We start from the raw sequence: 23,410 nt of genomic DNA on the forward strand, positions 1-23,410 counted from the left end.
CAATTGGGAAGAATTCTGCAACAGAGAGTGGGCATGGGTCCATCTTATCCATGTCCGCCACCTATTAAAAGCGATATATATCCAGAGAATCCTGGTTTCTACCATGTCAATCAGTCCTCGGTACCCTATCGATATTCCGTGTCGCAGCACTTTTCCTGAAGAACAGTTGCAGGAAACCTGGAAGGGCTGCCGCAGCTAGTTAGTTTCGCTTAGGATTGTTGACTTTGAGAGCATACTCCTGAGAGCAATCGGTTCAGAATCACAAGACGTGGAGAGGAAGGTACCAATAGACTACATAAAAGCCATGCGGTAGACATTCAGTCTCGTCGTATTGGCTCTTGGTGTTATCTATTAGGGTGACTTGACTCGTTCGTGGGCTGCAACAAAGCCCGTGCTCGGTCCAAACAACCGTGGCGTCCGATGTTGTTGGACTACGATGTGGGGGATCATGTCTCAGACAGACACGTAACAGGTCTGAACGCCACGTTCCCGCGCGTTCAGACGGCTGCTTCCAGCTATCTAGTGACCACAATTTTGCTTCTTTTAGACCTTTAGTGCATTACATTCGTCAAAATTCCACTGTAGAAGACGAGTCTACAGCACGGTTCCTGCGAGTTATTATCTGCACTTGAGTTGTCGTGTCTGAGTCTGCCTTAAGTCGCCATGACATCGAAGGGACCGCTCAGGTTTACGGGCACAAAGCCTGGCAAGGCCGTCAAGCCTGGAACGACACTCCGTATTCTCGGTGTCGGCGACTCGATCACTGTTGGGTTCTTGAGCGATCTCGAGGGCGGAGACGGTAACGGGTACAGGTTCAAGCTTCGGCAGAACCTTTCAAGTACGTTCAGTTCAGTTAGTGCATAAGGCCTTGTAATAACATGTTCCACAGAAGACAGAGTTGTTTTTGTCGGTACGGAGTCAGTCCGGGGCACGATTCCCGACAACAACTTTGTAAGTCAGAACTGTACTGCTTCGGAGAACACAACTTACGAAGGATTTTGGTGTCACAGGCTGCTTGGAATGCCAGGACCATTCAGTTCATCTCAGATCATGCTCGCCCATCACTGGATTTAAAACCCAACGTTGTACTGGTCCACGCCGGGACAAACGACATGAATCCGAACCTGGATATAGCCCTCGAAGGCAACGACCCCAAGGACGCCGCAGAACGTCTAGGCAAACTAGTCGATCAAATAGTGGAAGCGTGCCCAGATGCTACAGTGCTCGTGGCCATGATAATCAACACATTAGACGAGGGACAGCAGAAGAATACGGTCCCCTATCAGGGACACGTTCCAGGGATCGTTTCATCACGCCAGGCTGCGGGTAAGCATGTTCTAGCGGTGGATTTCACGACGTTTCCGACTAGTATGCTCCGAGACGGGATTCACCCCACGAACGAAGGCTACCGTCACTTCGGCGACTACTGGTATGACTTTATCACGCAGATTCCGAGCGAATGGATCCAACCCCCGGTTGGCGATGCCGAGAGTCAGCTCTTGCCGATTAATAGCAGGCAAAATGGAGGCGATTATGATAAGGACGTCAGTTGGCTCAGAAGATTCACCAGATTCTTTTTGCGTACATAGCCAGCAACATAGGAAAGCTTGGTGTTCGTATAGATGTCGATGAGACTCGCGAGGTTCAAAGTACTGGATCTGCACTGCCTACCCAGCTAAAGGCCTTGCCTACTACAGCCTTCATTTTATTGTTTCCCTTCCCTTCATAGCTTAAAATGTGTATTCCATATCCATAAGCCGAGGAGAACTTCTTCAATTGGTCGCCTGAACTTTAAAATGAAAACGGAAGGACTGTACATATCTCTTTAAATAGTTCTGGTGTCTATTGATATCTGAGGGTCTTGTCTACTGCTTTGCTTTTGCGTACAATATTGATGTAAGCGGGCAGTGTAAGCAATACTTACTAAAGTGAGAGAGACCTGCAACTTTCTTCACAAGTGACAAATGCAATGCCAAAATTCCAAGCTCCCAGTCGCTATCATGGGAATCCACGAAGCTCCCATTCAAATCCAGACAAGGTTTCTAAGATGATCATGTCCATCTAGGTCCAACAAAGGTACCTTCAACATTTCCCGCGTGGTACATTTTTCTCCCATTGCCCCAATTTTGATAAAGGCGGATGTCTTCAAACAACGCCCAGGCGCCGGCGTCCTCCTTGTTTTGGGATATTCTCGATAGCTTCGTCGATGAAAGGCTGCCGGGAGTGAAATGCTCTTCACCCCTTTGGAGTGATCCAACAAATTGGCTCCAGTTTGGCTGTGGTAGTTCCTCGTCCTGTTCCTCCCAATATGGCCAGAGTTTTTCTTTGGATTGTTTGCAGTCGAGATGTCTCCATCGGGGAATGAGACACATGTGCCGCAGTAGGTGCCTTGTTTGAAAGTAGGCCACCTCGTTCCCAAGAGGACCTTCTGGGCGAGAGAAGTTGCATGAATACACTCGTCGAAAAGAACGAAGGCCTTGGAACGAATATCTGTTTGACCACAGAAACATGTTCTCGGGTGTCATCTCGCCAGGTTTCTCCGTCTTCACTTCGATGTCGATAATCGCAAGGTGCTTGACGAGCATCCACCATGGCGAAATCTCCGCCGCCTCCATGTGGTGCTCTGTGTCGGCGTATCTCAGACAAACCAGGTCGAGGTCAAAGTTGATTCGAGTGATTCTGGGCGGTTGCGTTGAATGTGAGTACTGGCAAGGATGCCATGATGTCCCAAAGAATTTCTGCCACTGGGGGAACCAAAAGCTGGGGCGCGTCGCATGTGCTATGTCTCTCGATAGTTTGTTGATGCCGTTGTCGATGGAGTGATAATAAGCTGCTTCTCCAGAGCTTGCATAATTCAAATTCCACATTGTGAAAGCGGCGCCACCGTATATGCTTTGGTTTTCACCGGTCGTTGGATCAGCAAACGGATACCTTCCTTCTCTCCACATGCTGAGTGCGGCGACGAGCTTTCTCTGTGGACGGTAGAAAAGCTTCCAAATCATTATTCTTATCTCGACAGGAAGATTGGGGAATTTGGTAAACGTGCTGGGAGCTGGCATGTTGGCTTTTGGGTGACCACTGACGAGGGTGTCTGCTGTCGTTGAGGGAGCCATCTTGGGTGGTTATTGTCAATGATGAAAGCTAACCAGGATGATAAACTCATGCACGCCTGTAGGGACGGGCTTTCACCATTTATACTGTCGAACAGCGAAAACCTTGATACGGAACATGCAGCCACGGGGCCGTTAGGGTTATGGATTCTCGTGGTCAGCTCCTCCGAAGTAAGTTTTAGGATGTATCAAGGTTGTGTTGTCGGGGGGCTTGTGTCCATTTATGGTATCTTGACCATTCACTAGTGTCTCTATAGAATTGAGACGAGCTCATGCCTAGATTTGACACAAACAATTCATGAATTTCATATTCGCAGCTTAACCCACGGGATTCTATGGGTCCCATACATGAAATCTCAACTCCTTAGACTAGCTTGATACGTTTGGCATCTCGCTCGCCGTTGATCGACTGATCCACGGCTTCTCCGTTCATGATGCCAGAAACATACGTTTCCCCGACGACTTTGAACTTATCTTCTCCACACTCACGAAGAATGAATGGGACTTCGGCCGTGAGCAAAATGGCCACGAAGTCTCCTTCTTGAGCATCCTTGGGTCCGATTCCCAGATACCCTTGTTCCGTCACAAAGAATCGACGACCCAGAACATACCTCTCTATAGGAAAATCAGCCGTACCCTGAGGGATCACAGACGGCTTCTCGCCAAAGGCCTTGAAAGCTCTTGCTCTCATGCGTTCCGTGGCTTCTGGGTTTGGTCCTATAATGCCATTAATCCACTTCTTGCACCGAGATGCGGCGCTCACAACCCGCGCCTTTTTGTCATCCCTGATACGGCACTCCCAGTAAGGGTCCGGAACCACGGCTGGAAGTTTGAAGGGGCGGTGATAGAGGTCATAAGGCTGGGAGTCCCATTGGTTGGAGAGCTCTTGAAAGCGTTCTGCCTTTGACAGTCGTTCTTCCTCTTCCCACTGGTCAGGGTTGAATGTTTCCTCGAACTCCAAAGCCTCCCAGTTTGTGTTGTCTTTGGTTTCCTTCAAATGATCTTCTTCCTCGGTCTTCATAAGCTCCAGTATTTCGGTCAATTCCGCCTGTCCTTGTTTGATCGAAGTGAGTGGTGGACGTGCTTTCGTCCATGTTGGTGGTAGGCAAGGAAGCCAGTCTTGAGGATTTGTGTCTAGACCGATAGCTTGCCCAGCAAAGAGTGTGTCCCAAAAGGCCCGGGTTTTGGCGTCGCCACTTCCGTAGGGGTTGAGATTTTCGTGCCGAATCATTGCCAGTCTTTTGCACTCGGCGACTTGAGCCATGAAATGAGTCGAAGCTTCCCAGTCAGAATCCAAGTCTTCAGGGAAAGGATGACTTAATGACTCGATCTTATCCCAAATTATGCCATCCAGAAGCATGCCTTTCAGGTCCGGCGTGAAGTCTGGAGTATTGCTAACCCCGGCTTGTAGTCCCGCGCTGTAAGCTGGCCGTTTCCCATTCTGCTCATCAAGCCAATCTCTTAGGAATGATCGCTGTGTGATTCTTTCGTTCGACTTGAGGATTTTCTCCAATCTGCCATTAATGCTCGAGACGTCTTTGGGCTCTGTGTTCTCGAAGCCAGGCAGACGCATCAAGACGAGATCACCTCCGTCGATGAGATCCTGTATCGTCTTCCTGGCATCCGCGGGTAGTGAGCTCACCAGGTTTGCTTGGGACTCGCTAACTGCCACGTCATTGCTGTCTTCGAGAGCCGCTTGAGCCATTCTCATGGCTTGTTCATGTGTTATGGGATAGATAATCTTGCCGACTTTGTGTTCTGGCACAGCCCACCAGGGGACTTCTTCCTTGATGAATGTTGTGCGGTTTGGTAGAAGTATTTCCCCTCGTTTGCGAGACCAATCCGGGACCCAAGATGGACTGCTTCTGTACTGGCTATCCGGTGACCAGATGCAATGTCGAAGCATCCCCAGTCCAGGTTTTCTGACAGCCGATATGACCGCGAATCTGAGGAACAGTTCATCCATGCTAATTCCATATTCCACGGGTAACAGCTTCGTGCCAAGCCCGGTTCTGCTCTTCAACATCCCCCGCAAAGCATAAATCTTGTCTCTTGGGTCTGTTGCGTCAAAATGCCGATACTGAGAAACCAAATGCAGAAAGTCGCCTTCATCGAAACCCTCGACGTACATCCGTTCGCTGCTCCAGCGTTTGGACTCAAGGTGAAGCACATTGCCGACGCCTGGAATCGTCTGACGAAGGCTGAGCTCGTGTACCCTAATCCGCCCGCATGCTAGAACGAGGCCCTCCCAGCTGATGGAGCTACTGCCGCAGCGCAGGGTGGCACTCAGCAACTTGCCCGCAAAGGCACCCCAGCAAAGCTCCTGTACTATCCAGACCCGAGTCCACCATGGTCTGCTCAGAAGCCTCCCTATCGCGGCGCATGTCTCTGGTGAGATCGCGGGCATTCGTTCATAGACGGTTGATCTCGACAGATTTTGAAGCTCCTCCACGGCTCTGTCGCTGTCGTCGGCTGCAAGCCCAAGCCAGATCGTGAGTTTGCGGGAGGCGAGATAAAAGGCGGTCATGGCAGGGACTTGTTGGTTCTTTTCCGCGATGTCATTCTGATTGATGCAAACTGCATCAACCCATAAGACTACTTCTGTATCTGACTCGCGACGTTGTCGTAGAAATGCTGCCAAGTTCGGGGTGATGTTGAGGACATGCGTTTCGTCGACTATCAACGGTTCGCGAGGGGCTTCTCCTCCCCAGGTGTACGACAGCGTCTCGAAAGAAGGACGGTTATGGCCGCTGTCAATCTCTAATCGGCATGCCAAGGGTTCAGTTGGATTCTGCGCAGGTAAGAGATGAAGAAGACGGAACTCCAGTTTCTCGTCACTGAGAGCCGTGTACCTATAAGCTTCGGTAGGCATATTGAAATTCTCTTTGTGTAGTGCGTTCTCCGCTGCAGACATTTCCGCGTCGTTGTGCCCTTCAAGAAGGAATATATTGGCGATGGTATAGTTCGCTGATAATTGAATGGAGGTATTCCAAAGTCAGAAACATCCATAGGTACGGTGTAAGACTATGTGGGTTATCGACCGACGGATTTAGGCAGCAGCGTGGGCGGCCTCTTCACATTCACAGCAAGTATCGCTTCGCTCTGAAATCTGACAATCCCAACGTTACCATGGATGACTAGATGTAGTTGGACTCCATGATACTTGTCATTAACTCTCAAAATAAAATGCAAGTGATGAAGTCTGATGTTGGAATTTTCTGAAGCCATCTACCTCAACTAGCAACTCCCCTAATGTTTTGAGCCTGGAGATCCCCTAAAAGCATTATGGCCCATCAATCAATCACATTTATCAGTAGCTTCAAGTTCTGGGACTCATCAGTAATTTACGATTGCCTCATTACATCGAAGCAACTTCGGTGTCGAAGGTCTGTTGTACCTGGGCAGGCTTATCAGAGACGTGTACGGGTTATGTCACTGGTGAGCACCTCACAGTCGTAAGAGCATGAACACGACAAGAAACACTTGTAGACAAAAGAACACCCTTGATGGTGAGGATGATTGACTTGAGTTTGAATGAAGGAACGACGTAAATGATACCAACAAGACTTGGCTATTTAGTCAACTCGATGAAATCACTGATATGGTCATGACCGCATCAGACACCGCGCACCTTTTTGCTGCCGCAATAGGGTCTACAGCGAGGTTGCGACACATGTCTTAAGTAAAATGAGTTCCAAGCTGAAAAGCTAGGTGTCGTCTTTGATATAACTTATCACTCTCTGGTGAGCTTCAAACCAGCACCATCTAAGCCTGGACAGAACAGGACCCCCCACGAGTGGGGGTCGCCATGAATGACCTTGAGCCGCTCCATCGCGTCTCCACCACCACGATACCGGCGAACCTATTCCTGTTGGCATTCGACGAGGGGAAGAAATCAGGTTTGTGGGCCGCATCAGCTCACGGACTCAGCTTGGAATGTTGTCATTCCAGAGGTTGTCATTGGATACGAGGCAGACAGGATTCATTTCCAATTACCTAACAAGAAATATCCGCCAGATGTTGCTGTGTCTGAAGGTCGACAGCCTCTCGAAGACAATACACCAAGCAAGCTTCTAGGGAAAAACTCATCGTCAATGCATATTCTCTCGGTTCACCTCATTGAAACAAAACAACTTCCATTGCTGAAGGCTTCAATACAAACTTATTCACAATGATATTGGAGATTCAAGGCACACCAGCCCGGCATTATTCCCGACACCCTCCTCATCCCCCGCATGAACGAGTCAGCTCCAACAGGGACCCATCCCGGGGCCCCGGACAACTCCCGAGCTCCCCTGGCACTTCTCCGGGGACTTCTCCGCACGAAGCGGTTGACGCCGCAACAACATCACAGCAACCACGAATTGAATGTCTTCCGACAGCGGAGCCGCACCACTTTTCATGGAGACCTGTTCGCGGGGTTTCGTGAGGAGAAACAAAAGGAAGGAATGGTGCCGTCTATCCAGACACGCCTAGGTGGGGGCTTCACTCGTTGTACTGCGTCATGGAACTTGTGTGACACTGGTAAAGCGTTCTGGGACTGAGGACGAACTACTGACGGACTTCAGTCCGCTAGTTGAGCGAAAGCCACCGGGCGCCGGCATCTGTACCACGGCGAAGTTCTCTGACCCCCACCAAGGAATTCAGAGTGTCCACTACTTCGCGTCGTGAGGTTGAGTGGAGCTCTCTTGCTTCAAACATCCCAGGTCGTTCTCCGTGGGGTAGGATAGGAGCTTCCTCCTTTCCTTGCGTGGCCGATCTGTTTTTTGATGTGTCCGGGACGCTCTTTCAGCTTCTCGGCATATGACTGAGCCGCATCTCAACCGCGCGCGTCCATCTCACCCCTCATTTTCTGTTTTTGATGCCCTTTGAGGCTTACGAAGTCATCACGATGGTTGTAAGCGGCACAGAGTTAGCAAAGAACAACACCAAAGACTCCTGTTGGGTCGTCATCCATGGGCAAGTATGGGACGTAACAGGTAAGACATTACCTATCAGTATTCTCATCACTACCCACCCACTCACACCTCTCAGACTTTCTGGATGAGCATCCCGGCGGCGCAAGACTAATATTCAAATGTGCCGGCCGCGATGCAACTGAAGACTACGACTCGATCCATAACCCAGACCTAATAGCAGAAACACTCTCACCAGAACGCTGCCTCGGCCCCGTAGATCCTTCAGCTCTCCCCCAGGAATCGTCATCACCACCAGAACCGGAGAAGCCAAAACCCGCCTTCCCTCATCTAGGCGCCATCATCAATGCGGATGACTTCGAGAAGGTAGCGGAGAAGTACCTCTCTGAGATCGGATGGGCGTATTACTGCTCCGGCGCAGAAGACGAGTACAGTATCCAAGACTCAAGGCGCATTTTCCGCAGACTCGCGCTGCGTCCAAGGGTGCTCCGAAACGTCGACTCCATCGATACGAGTATCTCTATCCTCGGCCTTCCGTCATCGCTCCCGTTCTACATTTCGCCGACGGGACAGGCCAAGTATGCGCATCCTGAAGCCGAGACACTGCTCTCCAAGGCAGCGGGGAAGGAGGGCATCTTGTACTGTATGCCCACGAAACCCAGTGCTTCAATCGACTCCATCTTCGGCGCGAGGGTGAGCGAGACGCAACCGCTCTTCTTTCAGCTGTACGTGGACCGCAATCGAGAAAAAGCTCAGGCGACGATTCGCAAAGCGGAGAGCCTCGGGGCCAAAGCCATCTTCGTTACTGTCGACTCGCCCGTCATTGGAAAGAGGGAGAGGGACGAGAGGTTGGCGGTTGGCGATGAGCCCATGTCTGAACCCAGTGGCACGGCGAAGACGACGGCAACCGGCCTGCTGAACGCCGGGCTAGCCTGGAGCGACCTCAAATGGATCCGAGAAACGACGAAGTTGCCGATCGTCATTAAGGGCATCCAGTCCGTGGAAGACGCACTCATCGCCCACCAGCACGGCGTAGAAGGCATAATTCTCTCGAACCACGGAGGGCGAAGCCAAGACACGGCCCAGGCGCCGATATTGACGCTTCTTGAGATCAGGAGATACGCGCCGCAGCTCCTCGCCCCTGAGACCAAAGCCAGGTTTCAAATATTCGTCGATGGAGGCATCAGACGCGGGACGGACATTCTCAAGGCGCTGGCTTTGGGAGCGAGCGCTGTGGGCATCGGCAGGCCGTTTTTGTACTCCATGACGGCGGGGTATGGAGAGGCGGGCGTGAGGAGATTGGTGCAGATTTTGAGGCATGAATTGGAGACGAACATGGCGCTTGCTGGGGCTGCGAGGGTGGAGGATATCGTGCCTGAGATGGTCAATAGTGAGAGGGCGGAGAAGGAGGTCACTGGACGGGTGAAGCTGTAGATATTAATCTTAGATTGTCACAGTAGTCAAGCATGTTGGAGCGTTTTTGGTAGGAATAGATCCCTTTTTTTTAATGCTACCATGAGATTGCTGACATTCGTGGGTCATATCGAGAGGAAATCTCGCATATCATCCACATAGATATACAGGCGTCTCCGTAGCCCAATAAGCATACAAATTCTTGTTCCCCTTCCGATCAATCCTGCCCTGCCTTCGTCTCTCTTGTTTCTGCCCCTTTTCCGCTTGCCTAAGTTGCGTGGCAAGTAATGAGTGCTGCCGAGATGCCGACAAATGCATCAGGCTGTTTCGGTCGTTTTTACTCATGTTGGTCAACTGATACTGCATGGTTGCCCTCTCTCGTTTTTCCCTCTTTGACATCACTCTCGTATCGTGAGCAGCAGAGTCGACCTCTTCTGCTGAAGGGGCTTCTTCATCCACAGTCGTGTGCTCCAGCTGCGGATTCACGGTCCAAGTCCGAAGGCGCAAACGAGTATGTGACGGCTCAACATGTGCTGACGACCGTTTCGATATGACCCTACCTGATGGCAGTCGCATTGAATCTTCGTCAGCCACCAAGGGCTGCCGCCTTGAGCTTGTCGTTGTCTCCTCCAGGTTCTTGTCTTCGTCGTCCTTGTTGTATTCGTCATCTTCATCGCCACTTTCAGCGTCCTCATCCAGCTCAGCAAAGTCATAAAACTCAGCAAACTCGGAGTCCGGATCTGATATATCGAATTTGCAGTGGCCCTTGCCGGTCATGTGTTGCTGCACCGCTTGCACGGTAGCCCTCTGCGTCCCGCATTGTATACATTCTCGATACTGGAAGATGACAAGATGCAGGTATTGGAAGAGAGTTTCGAGATCGACGATGAGGTGTTGCTTTTGGGGGATGAATAGGCCGTGGGACTTTTGCATGTGTACCACGCTGTCTGCGAAGTCGGGAGAGTCTTTGGGGCAGAACAGGCATTGCCCGGGTGTGAAAACCTGCATATTCGCGCTGGGAGATGCAGCCGAAACCTGGGAGGGTGTGGTTGCTAAGGTGGTTTGCGGGCCCGATGATAGATTCATCGATAGAAGTGATAGTGATGTAGTTGTGTTTGCAGTTGTGTCTGTTGTTGCACCGACCATATCAAATAGCTGGAACTGAGAAGTAGTTTTGTAGCGAAGTGAGTTCGGGTCATGCGATGTGCCCTAGGCTGTGTTGTTATCTGGTGTTGCTTGCTTGCTGGATGGAAATTGTAAGTGATCATGAGAAACCTCTCTCTGATTTATATAACCAATTGAATAAGACTGAATTATTGATGAGATTGTTTCCATTGCAGCCCAAGACCTGGCGTGGCTGTGAGATGCTGGCGGTAACGCTATTGGGACAAGCCTCTGCCACATTGCATGCGCTACCAATGAGATGCGATGATGAGATATGAATCATCATGAGCGACGAAGCCACGCCAAAAATCGTCCAATGAGACGCCATTTGACTCATACAGGGGCAATGATCCAGAAGCAACATTGAAACTCGAATGATCAAAGCAACAAGACCGACGCAAACCGTCGCGGATTAATCAATCGCGATGAATGTTACTCGAAAACGATGCACATACTGAATCCAAGGTTCAATTCAGCAAACTCTGAGGTATCTACTGAACAATCTCATACAATCTTACAATCGCCAACGCGGCGCAATCTCACCAGTCTAGATGAGGTACCTAAACCCACCAGCAACCTGCGCATCCGTCGGCCCATGCTTCCCGCAATCCTCGCCCCGGTCCAACTTGGCATTCAACCTCCTCAGCCAGATCCTCGTCACCGTCGCGAACGCAATCGCAAGCCCCGTCGCCGCGATGTTCACAATGAAGGCCGTGACGTACCGCGGCGCGCCGTAGTACAGGTAGCTGCCCCAGATGTTGGGCGTGTTGCACATGGCGTTGATGAGCGCGATGGCGCTGGCGCGCTTGACGCTCGGCTGCGACAGGCTGCCGGTGATCCACGAGAGCACGACGACGGCGGCGGCGTAGAAGGAGCCCGGGAGCAGCATCATGGCGACGTAGCGCGCGGCGATGTGCGTCGTGGAGACGGCGATGATGTTGGCGACGAGGGTGACGCAGAGCGGGATCACGATGTGCAGGTAGCGTTCCTGCTTGCGGTCCGAGTGGAAGCCGTTGACGAGCATGGTGAGGACGCAGAGGATGAAGGGGGGCGCGCTGAGGGCGTAGGTCATGGTGCGGGAGAAGCCGAGGCCGCCGACGACGGAGGGGAAGAAGTTCGCGACGGCGCCGACGATGTAGGTCTGGTTGGTAAGTGGTGGTCAGCGATGAATCCCATGGTGCCAGGGCTTCAGACGGGGTTTTTTGTGGCTTACCGAGTAGAGGATGCCCATGAGCATCCAGGTCTTGGGATCTGTGACGGCCATCATGAAGCCCTTGAGGGCGGTGACCTCGCTTGAGTCGTCTTCCTGGCCTTGGTCGGCTGAGAAGTTGTACTGCACCCATTCGCACTCCACTTGAGTCAGGGTCGGGATCTTCTTGTTAGAGTTGGGCAGGATCAGGGCGAAGGGAATAGCCAGGCCGACGGTGATGACACCCTCGACGAGGAATAGCTGCGGCAAGTTAGCAGGACTCTCGTGACTGAAGTAGATGATAGGGTGCTCACCCAACGCCATCCCGAAAGACCGCTCCTTCCATCCAAGTTCAGAATGCCGATCGCGAACAGTCCTCCAAAGGCGTTGCCGAGCTGCGAACCAGAGTATAGAATCGCAGTCCGGAGGGCGAACTGCTTTCGGTTGTAGAACAGCGACAGGAAATACAGCGCGCCGGGAAAGAAGATGGCCTCCACGAAGCTACATCTGCATCAGTGACTGTCTTGCCAAAGAAGCTGCAGCATATCGTGACTGGACTCACCCCAGAAAGAAACGCGCCATCAGGAGACCCTCATAGTTGTGCACGACGGCCATTAGAGACGAAATCACGCCCCACGCCGCCATGCCACCGCAGATATACACGCCGGGCCACTTGATCTTGCCGACGATCATGTTGGAAGGGACTTGCATCAGAACTAGACTGCGATGTCAGTGTCGACGACTCTCCACGACGGGATTCTCTGGGGGCGGCGGTGCGTACTGTAGCCGACGAAGAGGATGCTGACGGTGGTCTGGTACTCGACCTCGCTGAGCCCGAGCTCCGTGGTGATGTTGGCCAGTTTCGCGCTCGCGATGTTCTGCCTGTCGAGGTAGTTGACTTGTTGCGCTCTGTTAGACTTGTTCGAGAAGGGTCGTTGTGGTGGGTTTGGTGTTACTTACGGACGTACATGATGACCTTTTCCCGAGTTAGTCAAGCTCTGACGCGGGATACTGTCTCGGCGGTAACTCACCATGATAGGCATGATAACCAGGTCCATCTTCAAGGTGGCCTTCTTCCCAACCTTTTCGTATTCCTCTTGACTCAGCGCCGCCAGACTGGCAGGCATGATGAGCGTGCCATCGTGAACGCTGATCTTATCGGCGTTGACATCCTCGATCTGGTCGGAAGACCGTTCCCTCTTGACGTCCATTGTATCGTATCGATCGTGAGTATGGCTGTGTACGACGAACGTCTTAACCCAAGGCACCAGGCACAAAAAGGACTTGAACAAGAGTTGAGGAAGAGAGAGATGAAGACAAGCCGAGTCCTCCTGGGCAACCCGCGTCGCAGGAGGAAAAAAAAAGACGGGACTCGCCCGAACTAAATCAATGCCCTTCCCCCGGTCACTCTCAACCTTGGAGAAACCCTACCTCAGATGCTCCCCTTCTCCTCACTACCGAACGGGCCCAGGTTGCCTCGCACGCCCTCGATGCCTCACAAAAGCAGTCTCAACGTGGAGAACATACGAACGCGGGGAAGAGCCCCATGGGGTAGACCCAAACTTCCGAAAGATCCCCTTCCCCCGGTCCTCCTCGACGACCCCCAAATATTGTTCTGTTCCCCCACGGATCTTTCGCCCACCAACGGACCTGCTCTCAGTTCCGACGAGAGAGTTGATCCCGGACGGATTCCACGACGAGACGCATATGGGACGTTCGTGGGGGTCAGAATGTTGGGGTAAGGTCGGGGGAAACTGTACCTCAGCACTCCCCCGACCCAGATCCCCGCGGAGAGAAAGAGAGAGAGAGAGCCTCGACGCGTCTCCAACTACCTATCAATGTCTTCAGTATTCCTGCTGACGCCCGAAACCATCATAATCCGAACGGACATGTGACGATCGTTCCAGGTAATTGGAAATCAAGCAGATATGCCGCGAAGGATGACGGCCCATCGAGCATGCTCGAATCCTCAATGACATTGGTGACCCCCACCGGTCACAAACCACCACCCATGAGTCGCTGACCGCTTTGAGAGCCGGCTGGTTGGTCAGATGCGCCTCCGTGTCGTACGAGTCTTTTCTTATTCCAACGCAGCTCGGATCGAGTGCCGACCACGCCCGAAGAGAAGGGCTGGTGGTGGTTGATGTCGGGTGTTACGTTGGTGGTAGACACCGTTTAATTCACGTAAAAAGCTGCAGCTCGCCCTCGGAATAAAGGAAGAAATGAGAGGGCTGTTGGATTTACTCAAACGTCATCAGTATTGGTCGGCTGAGGCAAAGGGCTTGTCTTGCACTTGAGCAAACCGGGCCTGGATCGTCAGCGGCTAAACGGATCGTTCGCAGACGTGGCAAGCCAGTTCCCGTCGTACGAGAAATTCCAAGAATACAACCAATAGTTCAGGATCATTGTTCGTCACATACCACTGATTCAAAAGACTTGTGTCCAGACTGTCATGACAATAACAATACAATCGCTCACAGTAAAAATTGAATTAGATGTCAAAGATGTTTTGGTTTCCCAAAACAAGCTGTTTTGTTGGCTGTGGTTAAACATGAAACCAGCTTCCCAAACACCAAAAATGAGGTCCATCCAGGATTCGAACCTGGGCTTACGGAAATTCCAATCGAGATCAGAATCCGACGTCCTAACCAACTAGACTAATAGACCGTTGAAAGATGACACCACTACTCTGGGTTGGAAGCGATAGGTGGTGAGGGAATTCAGAATCCTTTGCTCTGGATCCGGAGCTCTCATTGTGGGTAACAGAGCGGAAAGAGTCCGTCGATAGGACTCGTCAGAGATGTTTCTCAAGACTAAATACTCGAGAAACAGCTGGAATACGATTGTCTTGAGGAAAATGATGGTCAGAGGCGACGGTATTTTTCTGCTGTGCATACATGTTGTTAAAAGGCGACAGTCTGCCTGTGGTTAATCTGGCAGCAATCTTACAGCCTTTAGGTTACTGTGCGTATGATGACGACTCATGGGCAAGCGTTGGACTCGACTTGCAAGTTGCCAGTTGATACTCGAGTTCGATTGACATAGGCAACACAAAACCTTTGTGCTGTCCAGCAGCAAGGTCCAGAAACTTGCACCGAGGTCTTTTGCCGCTTGCGGCCTCATGTATCGTCCAAGCATGCACAAGCAGAGTTTCACGTTGCGCAATCTGCCCTGGCCACGCAAGGTTTGCGCAAGCTAATCAATTTCATCGGTCCCAGAGTTCGGGAACAGTTGGCGCTCAGATGAACCTTGACCTTTGTTTCAAAACGGCAACCGATAAATGAACGGGGTTTGTTTCGTCGGATGTCAAGATCGGACATCGCCAGGGAGCCCGGAAGCAACACTGACAGACAAGCGACATTAGATCGTCGAGAGGCGACAGCATCTTTTGACGTCGAGTCTTCAGACTACTGCATGACTGCCAGCAGAGATAATTCGAGCGCTGCCCGCCTCCTTTAAGCGCCCCTTTCAGCGCATTGAGGATTTGCTTTCACAGCCCGGTCCACCGGGTGTCTACTCAATCATGCTGATGGAGGTAGTGACGACAATGACGGAGGCGCTCCCGGAGCTGGTCCCTTGAGCAATCGGCCCAAGGGTCGGAAGACGGGGGTGGGGCTCCGGAGATCGCTTCGCCTCAGTTAAAGATTGGGAAGTACCTCCGTTGGCTCCGTCAGCAGCAGAAATTGCTGCCGTCGCGCAAAAGTCTTGGGAATAGTTCAGGGTTTGATGGAATCGCAAGGTCATTTCCACTCGGACGGTAACGTCATGTTATGCGAAGGTGGAGAGCCACGAGACGAGGTTGGAGCGGCACATGGAATTCACCCTCAGCGTGTGAAGCGACGAGGATTCGGCCGGGCTATTTGTTGCGCAGCTCCAGAAGATTTAGCTGCAGCACGAGCCGTAGGGCCGAGTCGTATGCGCAACGGGCACACGCAAGAAATGATCCGTAGCGCAGTCTTGGATTCAAGAACCGAGTACGCAGCGGCTGGGTGCGTGTGCATACACGACGCAGGTCGCTGCATTTGCCCGTTGAATAACGAGTCCTAGACACGTTACGAGGCGGAAAAGAAATACCCAACGAACAAGACGCAGGTGTCGAATACGAACGTCAAGCTTCTGGTCTGACAAGAAACAGAACAGTAAGACATCAGACCGACAACCTTGGGCAGATTTTACACTGCAAACTGCCACCACATAATTAGCGGCGGAAGAAATGCGACGGCGCTGCGACGCACCGTTGATCCTTGGCCCACCAAAGAGACGTTGTGAGGTTGCCGTTGGCCATGGTTTGTTCTCCGCCGTGTCCGGGTCGGAGTCCAGCGTAATTCGTAACGTCCCGTCTCATTCGTGTGCCCAGTGGCGTGCTACTGTCTGAAATTTTGCTTTTGATGCCCTAGAACAGCCGAATTGCATAGTTCCTGGCGTTGAGAAAAGTTTTCCCCAAGCTGCATGAGTAGGGCCTGGGCGCGGGACGAGGCGGATCGGTCGATGAATGCCTCTGACTGATCTTTTCGACCCAGCCGTGCCAGCGCAGTGCGGAGGCAGTGCGGTGAGCTGAATCGCCAGCCAGCAAGGCTCCCGGGTGCTGGTCGACTGTCGGGCAACAGACCGCCAGGTCGGAGATGCTGTACTGCAAGGTACAGTACATTGAGGTGACCGTGGGTCTGGACAGGCCTCGTCGCTGGCCTGGCGGATTCAGCCGTGGAAGGGTTCCGCCCAACGATTTGCCCACGACGAGACAGAGCAGGCGCTGAAAGCAGGCGGCAGCGCCATTGCAGTCCCGTGTGACGCTGGGTTTCACGACGTGGCAGCGAACTATGGCCGCGACGTGTACAAGGTGGGCGAGGGGCATTCAGCGTGTGAGTGCGGTGATTCTGCAGACACTGGTGAGGTCTTGGTGGCACGAAAGAGGAGCCACGACAGCCCTGTCGCGACAGAGGCCTGTCGACCCGAGTGTCCATTTCGACAGTCGGAATAGGGGCCACCAGGCTGCGCACGCTGCACAGCAATTGAGCAGCAACGAACGACTCGCTCCCGGCGCGAGAAGTGGGAGGCAATCCGAAGGCGAGCTTGGGCCAGGAGTCGCCCTGAGAAATGTCAAGCCTTTCCATTGAGTCTTGACTCTCGAGTTCCACCGAGAGAAGGGGTTCGCTCGTGGTCGTGCCGGGTTCGGTCAAGGGATCTCCAGCCTGATCTCCATTTGTTCAGGTTCTTCCAGGTCGCCAAACTTGTGGGCACGAGGTGGAGATGGCTGTCGGGTTTCATCCGAGGATTTGCATTTGCAGCCCCCAGTTGGGACGGCAGCGGACGCCGTGAGATGACGGGAGTTCGGATGGCAGAGGAGATGGGACCGAGACGGGATGGGATGGGATGATGCTGTCAGGAACGGATAGCCGTGGCCGTCTCTCTGTCTCTGCCTTGATCGATTATCGAAAGCCCAGGCGAAGGCTAAATGAAGGATGCAGGATTCGACCTGGTTGGCCGTCGGTCTGAGTTCTCGAAAGCCTTCAGCCTGCGGTAGGATTGCCCGATGGCAGAGAGATGCGCGCGCTAGAAGGCCAAATTGCGCTGTGACTTTGGGGGACGAGAGAGGAAACAAATCGGCACGAGAGAGACGCTTCTCCGCGTAATCTCAACGGGGAATAGGAATGAAGATGATGACACCTCCCGGCCCCGGCCGATTTGGATTTTTTGATGAGTGCTTTCCCAGCTCGGAAAGGACAGAGGCGAGCACAGACCGCCGGACGACTTCTTGGGAAGGAAGGACCTGAAGCAGCCGCGGAAAGTGCCTTCCGACTTCCAGGTTGTTGCCAATTGAATTTTTTGGCAGGAGCGACGACGACTTCAATTTGACATTGGATTTTGGCTCAATGGCCCCCAGTCCACCCGGTCCCAATGCAACTTGCAGGGCCCTCACCACGCGAGCTGGCCATCCAGGGCTTAGCGTCAGGAACCAGTGCAACCAATGCAGGCAAGAGCAGCGCCCGATGAGCCAATAGGTGTCGAGGTGAATCGTTAAGCGGGGTCCGCCTCTGACGCGGGAGATTGTGCAATTCGATCTTTTATGAAAGCCCACTCACACGGCTGATGGATTGGGAATGGAGGCATTGGCGGTTGCTGCGCGGCAAAGACCAGACTGCTCTGATTCTCTGAGTGTGGTGCCGAATGACCAGACTGCAAATTATGCCATTTCACTCACCAGCAGCCAACGGCAATAAAACCGTCGCCACCGCCGATTCATCTCCTCATTCATCCACAATGCCCTTCTTTCGCCCGAGACTGGAGACAATAATGAGGGGAAAGGAGAAATGACCGTTTGTGTCTCACTCTCGGCCGACACACGATACCTTACCACGACACGACACACAAAGTGGACCGCCGTTTGCGTGTCTTTCGGCGCCTGCCCGACCTTGGACCCGCGACGACCGTCTCAGGCTTTCGTTCACCAGTAAGACTGAAATGGCTCAGGCCTCCTCATGGAATAAGAAAAGAAGACGGCTATTCTTGGGGGCTGGCCGTCAGCATCGTCGTTCTTGGCGGTTTGGCGTGGTGAGAAGCGCGAGGAATTCTAAGAAAAGAGCTGTCACTGCCTCAGGGCGGACGAGCGAAGAACCTTCCGCGACGCCCTGCCGATCCTTGGTTGCTGTCGCAATGGGAAGCTGAAGCTGTTTGGCCTTGCGACAACCGCGTGCTTGCACAATGGACGCATTTCATAATGTCATAGTACGGGCCAGTAAGGCAGAGTTGCGCAAGGATGCGTGGTCCAAGACGAGCGAACGCAACGCTGTGATTTTGCGCCTTAATTTCCCGTTGTGATCCAGACCCCTGCGACACATCACAGTACAGAGTACATAGATACAGCACCCAAATAACTGGTGGGTGAAGTACACAATACATACACAAAAATGCGCTTGGAGGTTTGATTCGCTTCTGAGCAACGGCAGTCCCCAGAGGCAGGAACGGGTACCTTGCAGTGACAAAGTGACTTGTCAGTACCTTGCCGGCCGAGTGCGGTCTCTCGTCCGCCATTGGTCATCGTAACCGCAGCTCTTGCCCAACCAGCAACTTGGCAGCCGGGGGCCTCTTTCCTTCTCTGTGTCACTCTCCCGTTTCTTCCTTCCCCCGGGGCATCTTGGGAGAAACTGTGAGAGGAGAGGAAAGGAAAGAGCGACTGGGACAAGGAAGGTAGGGCCGAGCGACGTCCAGGGCAAGTGCCCACTTGCCTGTCACGGACCACAGCTTCCTGCTTCCTGCTCTTTTGGCCGGCCTTGGCTTCAAGGTTCTCGCCTGCCTTCTGAGGGACTCCCAGGTCTGAGGCCTATGTGCCTTCCCTGCTGCGTTGCCGCCTGCATCGCGGTTCTCGTTGCTCATTTCACGTTGCCCTCGTCGACGTCCACCACCACCCAACACCATGACCTGTCTCCCCACACCAAAAAACCCCGTAGCCCCCCTCTTCCTTTCATCCTTACCCTCATCCTCACCCACCTCAGACTCTCTTATTCAAGCCACTCCCCCCCGAACTCACCCACAGACTTCGTTGGCAAAGTCTCTTCCTTCGCATCACGCACAGTCGTTGAAACAAACAAACACCAACCCGAACCTGACTACTCGCCGCGCAAGTATTCAGACTGACGCTCATTCCATCCTATTTCTATTCGCGAATAGACTTCTGTCCTGCCGCAAGCCCGCACCGCACAACCAACACTCGAGCCAAATCGCTCAGACTCAACAACACCCCTACGGTACAACCACTTATCTTCTGCGCCAACGCATATATACTTGATCTGCGGACGCCGTCCCATCTTCACAAGGAACGAAAGGACCGACCGTTTAGCACAATTTACACATCGCCAGCTTGGAAATATCTATCAACAACAGCCACGACTTGGTTGGAAACACTCTGGATAACCCACCAACACCAGCTTTGACAGCATAAACACACTTCAACAAATCAACACCAATTACAGACACCATGAAGGTCACCACGATTATCACCGCTTTCTTGCCGGTTCTGGCTCTTGCTCAGACCGACAGCACCACCACCATCACCTCGACTGAGACCCAGACCAAGACCATCACCCTGTCCCGCGCCCACACTACCACCATGACCTACGGCAGCAACAACACCACCGCAACTATCAAGCCTACCGGCTCCGGCGGCTCCGTCATTGCCACCGCGACGTCCGCTGCTCCTGCCGCCTCTTCCTCTACCGGCGCCGCATCAAGTCTCAACTCTGGCAGCATCGCCTTCGCCGGTGTTGCCGGTATCATCGCTGCTGCGCTGTTGTAAGACGGTCCAGAGAAGGATGGTGGATGGGTTGTGAGAGGGAGGATTCGCCAAGAGTTGGGACGTGGTTGAGCGGATGACAAACAAGCCATCCGGTACCGCCGCAACGAATTCGATGCGACATCCTCCCGAGCTTTTTCTTTTGTCTCGCGTCCGGAGCTGTTCCGACGCCACAGCACCCCACTTCGGAGCGCTGCCCATTTTTACGACCTGAACGATTGTAAAGATCGGATACCACCTGTTGACGGCATCGACGACCGATACCCTACTCCTCTTCGACCAACACGCGCGATGCTTGCATCGCCAACCTGCAGGAAAGGACGCAAAGACTTGTCATTAGGGACACTTGCCACGACAAAAACTTTCACTCTTTACTTCGACGACGCGTCTTCTGCCCTTCAGTTGGAAGGTGCAGCAGTCTTGCCAACACCATATTTTAATGTTTCGATTCTTCCCCAGCAGCACGAGGGTCGCATGGAACCCTTCACACGCACCGTCGCCTACCTCTTTGCGCTCGTCGCAAGTCTCGATCTCATCCCGCTGTTCATCTCATGTCTGTGTGGACAAGGAACATGAGACGAAGCTGTTTCAGATCTGGCCACCACCCAATCTGACAACGGCGTCACTTCGAGATCCGGGACGGTGCTTGCAGGCGTGCTTGCTGGCTGGAAATCAATTTACGAAATCATCTCACTGCATCTTACTCTTCGGAGCAACATCGGTCGAGGTGATTGGGATGGATGATATAGGGTTTTTACGGAGTTTTCGTGTTGGAACCAAAAAGTTTCACATTCTCTTCGAGTTGTTGATACCCCTATTGTTGTACACTCGTCAGCCAAGCGTGGATGATGTGTGTGACCGTCGTGAAGGTTGCCTTCGGGTGGCATCACCACGGGTCGCATGCAGTCAGACATGATGGCGCGAGGGAGGAAACGATGGATTTGCTTTGCTTTCGGATTGACGAACAGTTTTGACTTGACTGACGGCTTGGTTCATGATCTCGCCTGGAGAGGAGGGTTTGGAGGACATTGGAGGAGTTACATGGACATGAGAGGGGAGTTTACCAGCATAGCTGAATTGGATTGTCATTGATGACACACTCACGTCGCCTTACCATATCCCTGTGATGATTAATGCCCGAGACATCTCTCGAAGGCAACCAAAGACTGGCCAATCCAACCGTCTTGATTGAAAAGACTGCCTACCACCAAGACCAAGCCTTTGGCCCTTGAATGCACCCGACGTTGCCGACCTCCAGGGCTGGAATCCGTTGGGGCGGAAAGCCCCGGCAGCCGTTGAGCCCGGGCCACCTTCACCTTAATCAGCAGCATTGCCGCTGTCAGTCGCCCGCCCATCTCTGATTGGCCAAAGCACTCTTATGCCGATTCAATCCGGGGCGTCGGGTCTTCATCCGAGCTGCAGGGCCTTTCTAATCTCTACTGTCATCAATTTTTGCCCCATCACAGCTCCCAGCTCGCATCCTCCATCCTCAACCCACCAACACCACAACCGCGACTGTTTGCCCACCCCTGGAGATCTCGAGGAGGAAGCTCGTCACATAAACCCTCTCACAATGGCCTCACCCGCGCCGCTAAAGCGCATCCATGCGCCCCTCCGAAAAGCCCTCGGCGCCTACCGAGCCTTCGCCACCGTCCCCGAAGCACCCTCGGCCTCCCAGCCGAAAGCCCGACGACCGACCTACTTCAAAGACCGCACCGTCGCGTCCCTGGACGACTTCATCGCCGGCAAGCAGGGCGCCCTCTCGAGCGCCGAGGCCTACGAGATCCGCACCGTCGAGGTCACCGGCCCCACGGGCAAGAAGAAGACCGTCACGCGGCTGCCCGAGTGGCTCAAGACGCCCATCCCCGCCGGCAACGACAACTTCAAGGCGATCAAGAAGGACCTGAGGGGCCTGGGCCTGCACACCGTCTGCGAGGAGGCCCGGTGTCCCAACATCTCGGAGTGCTGGGGCGGGAGCAACAAGAGCGCGGCCACGGCCACCATCATGCTCATGGGCGACACCTGCACCAGGGGATGCCGCTTCTGCAGCGTCAAGACGAGCAGGGCGCCCGCGCCGCTCGACCCCCACGAGCCGGAGAACACGGCCGAGGCGCTCGCGCGCTGGGGTCTGGGTTACGTGGTGCTCACGACCGTGGACCGCGACGACCTCCCGGACAGCGGCGCGCACCACCTGGCGGAGACGATCGGCAAGATCAAGAGCAAGAAGCCGAGCCTGCTCGTGGAGGCGCTGACGGGCGACTTCATGGGGAACCTGGAGATGGCGCAGGTCGTGGCGCGGAGCGGGCTCGACGTGTTCGCGCACAACGTCGAGACCGTGGAGGCGCTGACGCCGTACGTGAGAGATCGGAGGGCGACCTTCAGGCAGAGTTTGAGCGTGTTGCGGGCGGCGAAGGAGGCGAAGCCCGACCTGATCACCAAGACGAGTATGATGTTCGGACTGGGGGAGCAGGAGCACGAGGTCATGGATGCTTTGAGGGGTAAGTTGCGACTTTTGATAGCGTGAAGCAGCGCAATGCTAACGATGTGCAGAACTCCGCAAGGCCAACGTCGACGTCGTGACGTTCGGCCAGTACATGCGTCCCACGAAGCGCCACCTCCAGGTGGAGAGATACGTGACGCCGGACGAGTTCGAGATGTGGAGGCAACGGGCGCTGGACATGGGATTCCTGTACTGCGCCAGCGGGCCTCTCGTGCGCAGCAGTTACAAGGCGGGCGAGGCGTTCATCGAAAACGTCCTGCGCAAGAGGGCCGGCGAGAAGACGCCCGTCGGCAGCAAGGATCTCGGGCAGACGGTCGCGCTGGAGGAGGGCTTGAAGCCGACTCTCTAGATTTGTCTGGCTTGCTGTTTTGTCACCGACAGCGTGTACGATCGAGCAAAGGAGGGGGTTTAGAAGGAATGAGAGGGGCAGGGGTGGAAAGGTCGCATGGTTGGGCGTTTGGGGGGAAGGGTAACATTTCATCATGGGCAACGATTGCCATCTTTCCCGGCTTCTTTCTATCTATCCAGGTGGTGCAGGACCGGAATATACATCAAGACGTGGCGTTCAACAAGAGCCACTACGTACGGATATAGACACGAAATAATCACGCATTTTTGACAAGACCTCTGAATTCGGGAGTTGCTTCTGAATAAAGCAACCACCGAGGCTTGGAAGGACCACTCAATGCAAGCAGTTTTCTGGTCGAAAATGGCATACGTCATCGTCTCCCTGGACGTTGTGTAAAGGCTTGTCGTCCAAGAGCCAACATTTGAGAACATAAGAGGTGGCGCTCAGCGAAGGCCACGGCGTGCAGATATAGGAACGGCACG

At 53.5% G+C, this 23,410-nt stretch overlaps 7 protein-coding genes across 7 annotated transcripts; 4 read left to right on the plus strand and 3 right to left on the minus strand.

Moving 5' to 3' along the window:
• Positions 1-663: 663 nt before the first annotated feature.
• Positions 664-1,589, plus strand: CkaCkLH20_07399 (bkrf1 encodes ebna-1 protein; the record flags this gene model as incomplete). Its single annotated transcript, XM_038890116.1, has 3 exons — positions 664-838; positions 890-951; positions 1,011-1,589. The coding sequence occupies 3 exons, from the start codon at positions 664-666 to the stop codon at positions 1,587-1,589; spliced, it is 816 nt and encodes a 271-aa protein (XP_038744594.1).
• A 1,885-nt stretch (positions 1,590-3,474) lies between these two features.
• Positions 3,475-5,982, minus strand: CkaCkLH20_07400 (uncharacterized protein; the record flags this gene model as incomplete). Its single annotated transcript, XM_038890117.1, has 1 exon — positions 3,475-5,982. One exon carries the CDS (start codon positions 5,980-5,982, stop codon positions 3,475-3,477), a length of 2,508 nt encoding a protein of 835 aa, XP_038744595.1.
• A 2,019-nt stretch (positions 5,983-8,001) lies between these two features.
• Positions 8,002-9,460, plus strand: CkaCkLH20_07401 (uncharacterized protein; the record flags this gene model as incomplete). The annotated part of the gene is made up of 2 exons (XM_038890118.1): positions 8,002-8,089; positions 8,145-9,460. 2 exons carry the CDS (start codon positions 8,002-8,004, stop codon positions 9,458-9,460), a joined length of 1,404 nt encoding a protein of 467 aa, XP_038744596.1.
• A 377-nt stretch (positions 9,461-9,837) lies between these two features.
• Positions 9,838-10,447, minus strand: CkaCkLH20_07402 (TRI15; the record flags this gene model as incomplete). The annotated part of the gene is made up of 2 exons (XM_038890119.1): positions 9,838-9,913; positions 9,981-10,447. The coding sequence occupies 2 exons, from the start codon at positions 10,445-10,447 to the stop codon at positions 9,838-9,840; spliced, it is 543 nt and encodes a 180-aa protein (XP_038744597.1).
• Positions 10,448-11,150: 703 nt separating this feature from the next.
• Positions 11,151-13,003, minus strand: CkaCkLH20_07403 (TNA1 is necessary for nicotinic acid import into the cell; the record flags this gene model as incomplete). The annotated part of the gene is made up of 7 exons (XM_038890120.1): positions 11,151-11,744; positions 11,817-12,053; positions 12,107-12,293; positions 12,355-12,508; positions 12,574-12,690; positions 12,753-12,768; positions 12,824-13,003. 7 exons carry the CDS (start codon positions 13,001-13,003, stop codon positions 11,151-11,153), a joined length of 1,485 nt encoding a protein of 494 aa, XP_038744598.1.
• A 6,761-nt stretch (positions 13,004-19,764) lies between these two features.
• CkaCkLH20_07404 (uncharacterized protein) lies at positions 19,765-20,082 on the plus strand (the record flags this gene model as incomplete). Its single annotated transcript, XM_038890121.1, has 1 exon — positions 19,765-20,082. One exon carries the CDS (start codon positions 19,765-19,767, stop codon positions 20,080-20,082), a length of 318 nt encoding a protein of 105 aa, XP_038744599.1.
• Positions 20,083-21,652: 1,570 nt separating this feature from the next.
• CkaCkLH20_07405 (lipoyl synthase) lies at positions 21,653-22,928 on the plus strand (the record flags this gene model as incomplete). The annotated part of the gene is made up of 2 exons (XM_038890122.1): positions 21,653-22,577; positions 22,630-22,928. The coding sequence occupies 2 exons, from the start codon at positions 21,653-21,655 to the stop codon at positions 22,926-22,928; spliced, it is 1,224 nt and encodes a 407-aa protein (XP_038744600.1).
• Between the last annotated feature and the right edge of the window lie 482 nt (positions 22,929-23,410).

Source organism: Colletotrichum karsti (assembly GCF_011947395.1).
Source record: "Colletotrichum karsti strain CkLH20 chromosome Unknown Scaffold23, whole genome shotgun sequence".
NCBI classification, from domain to species: Eukaryota; Fungi; Ascomycota; class Sordariomycetes; order Glomerellales; family Glomerellaceae; genus Colletotrichum; species Colletotrichum karsti.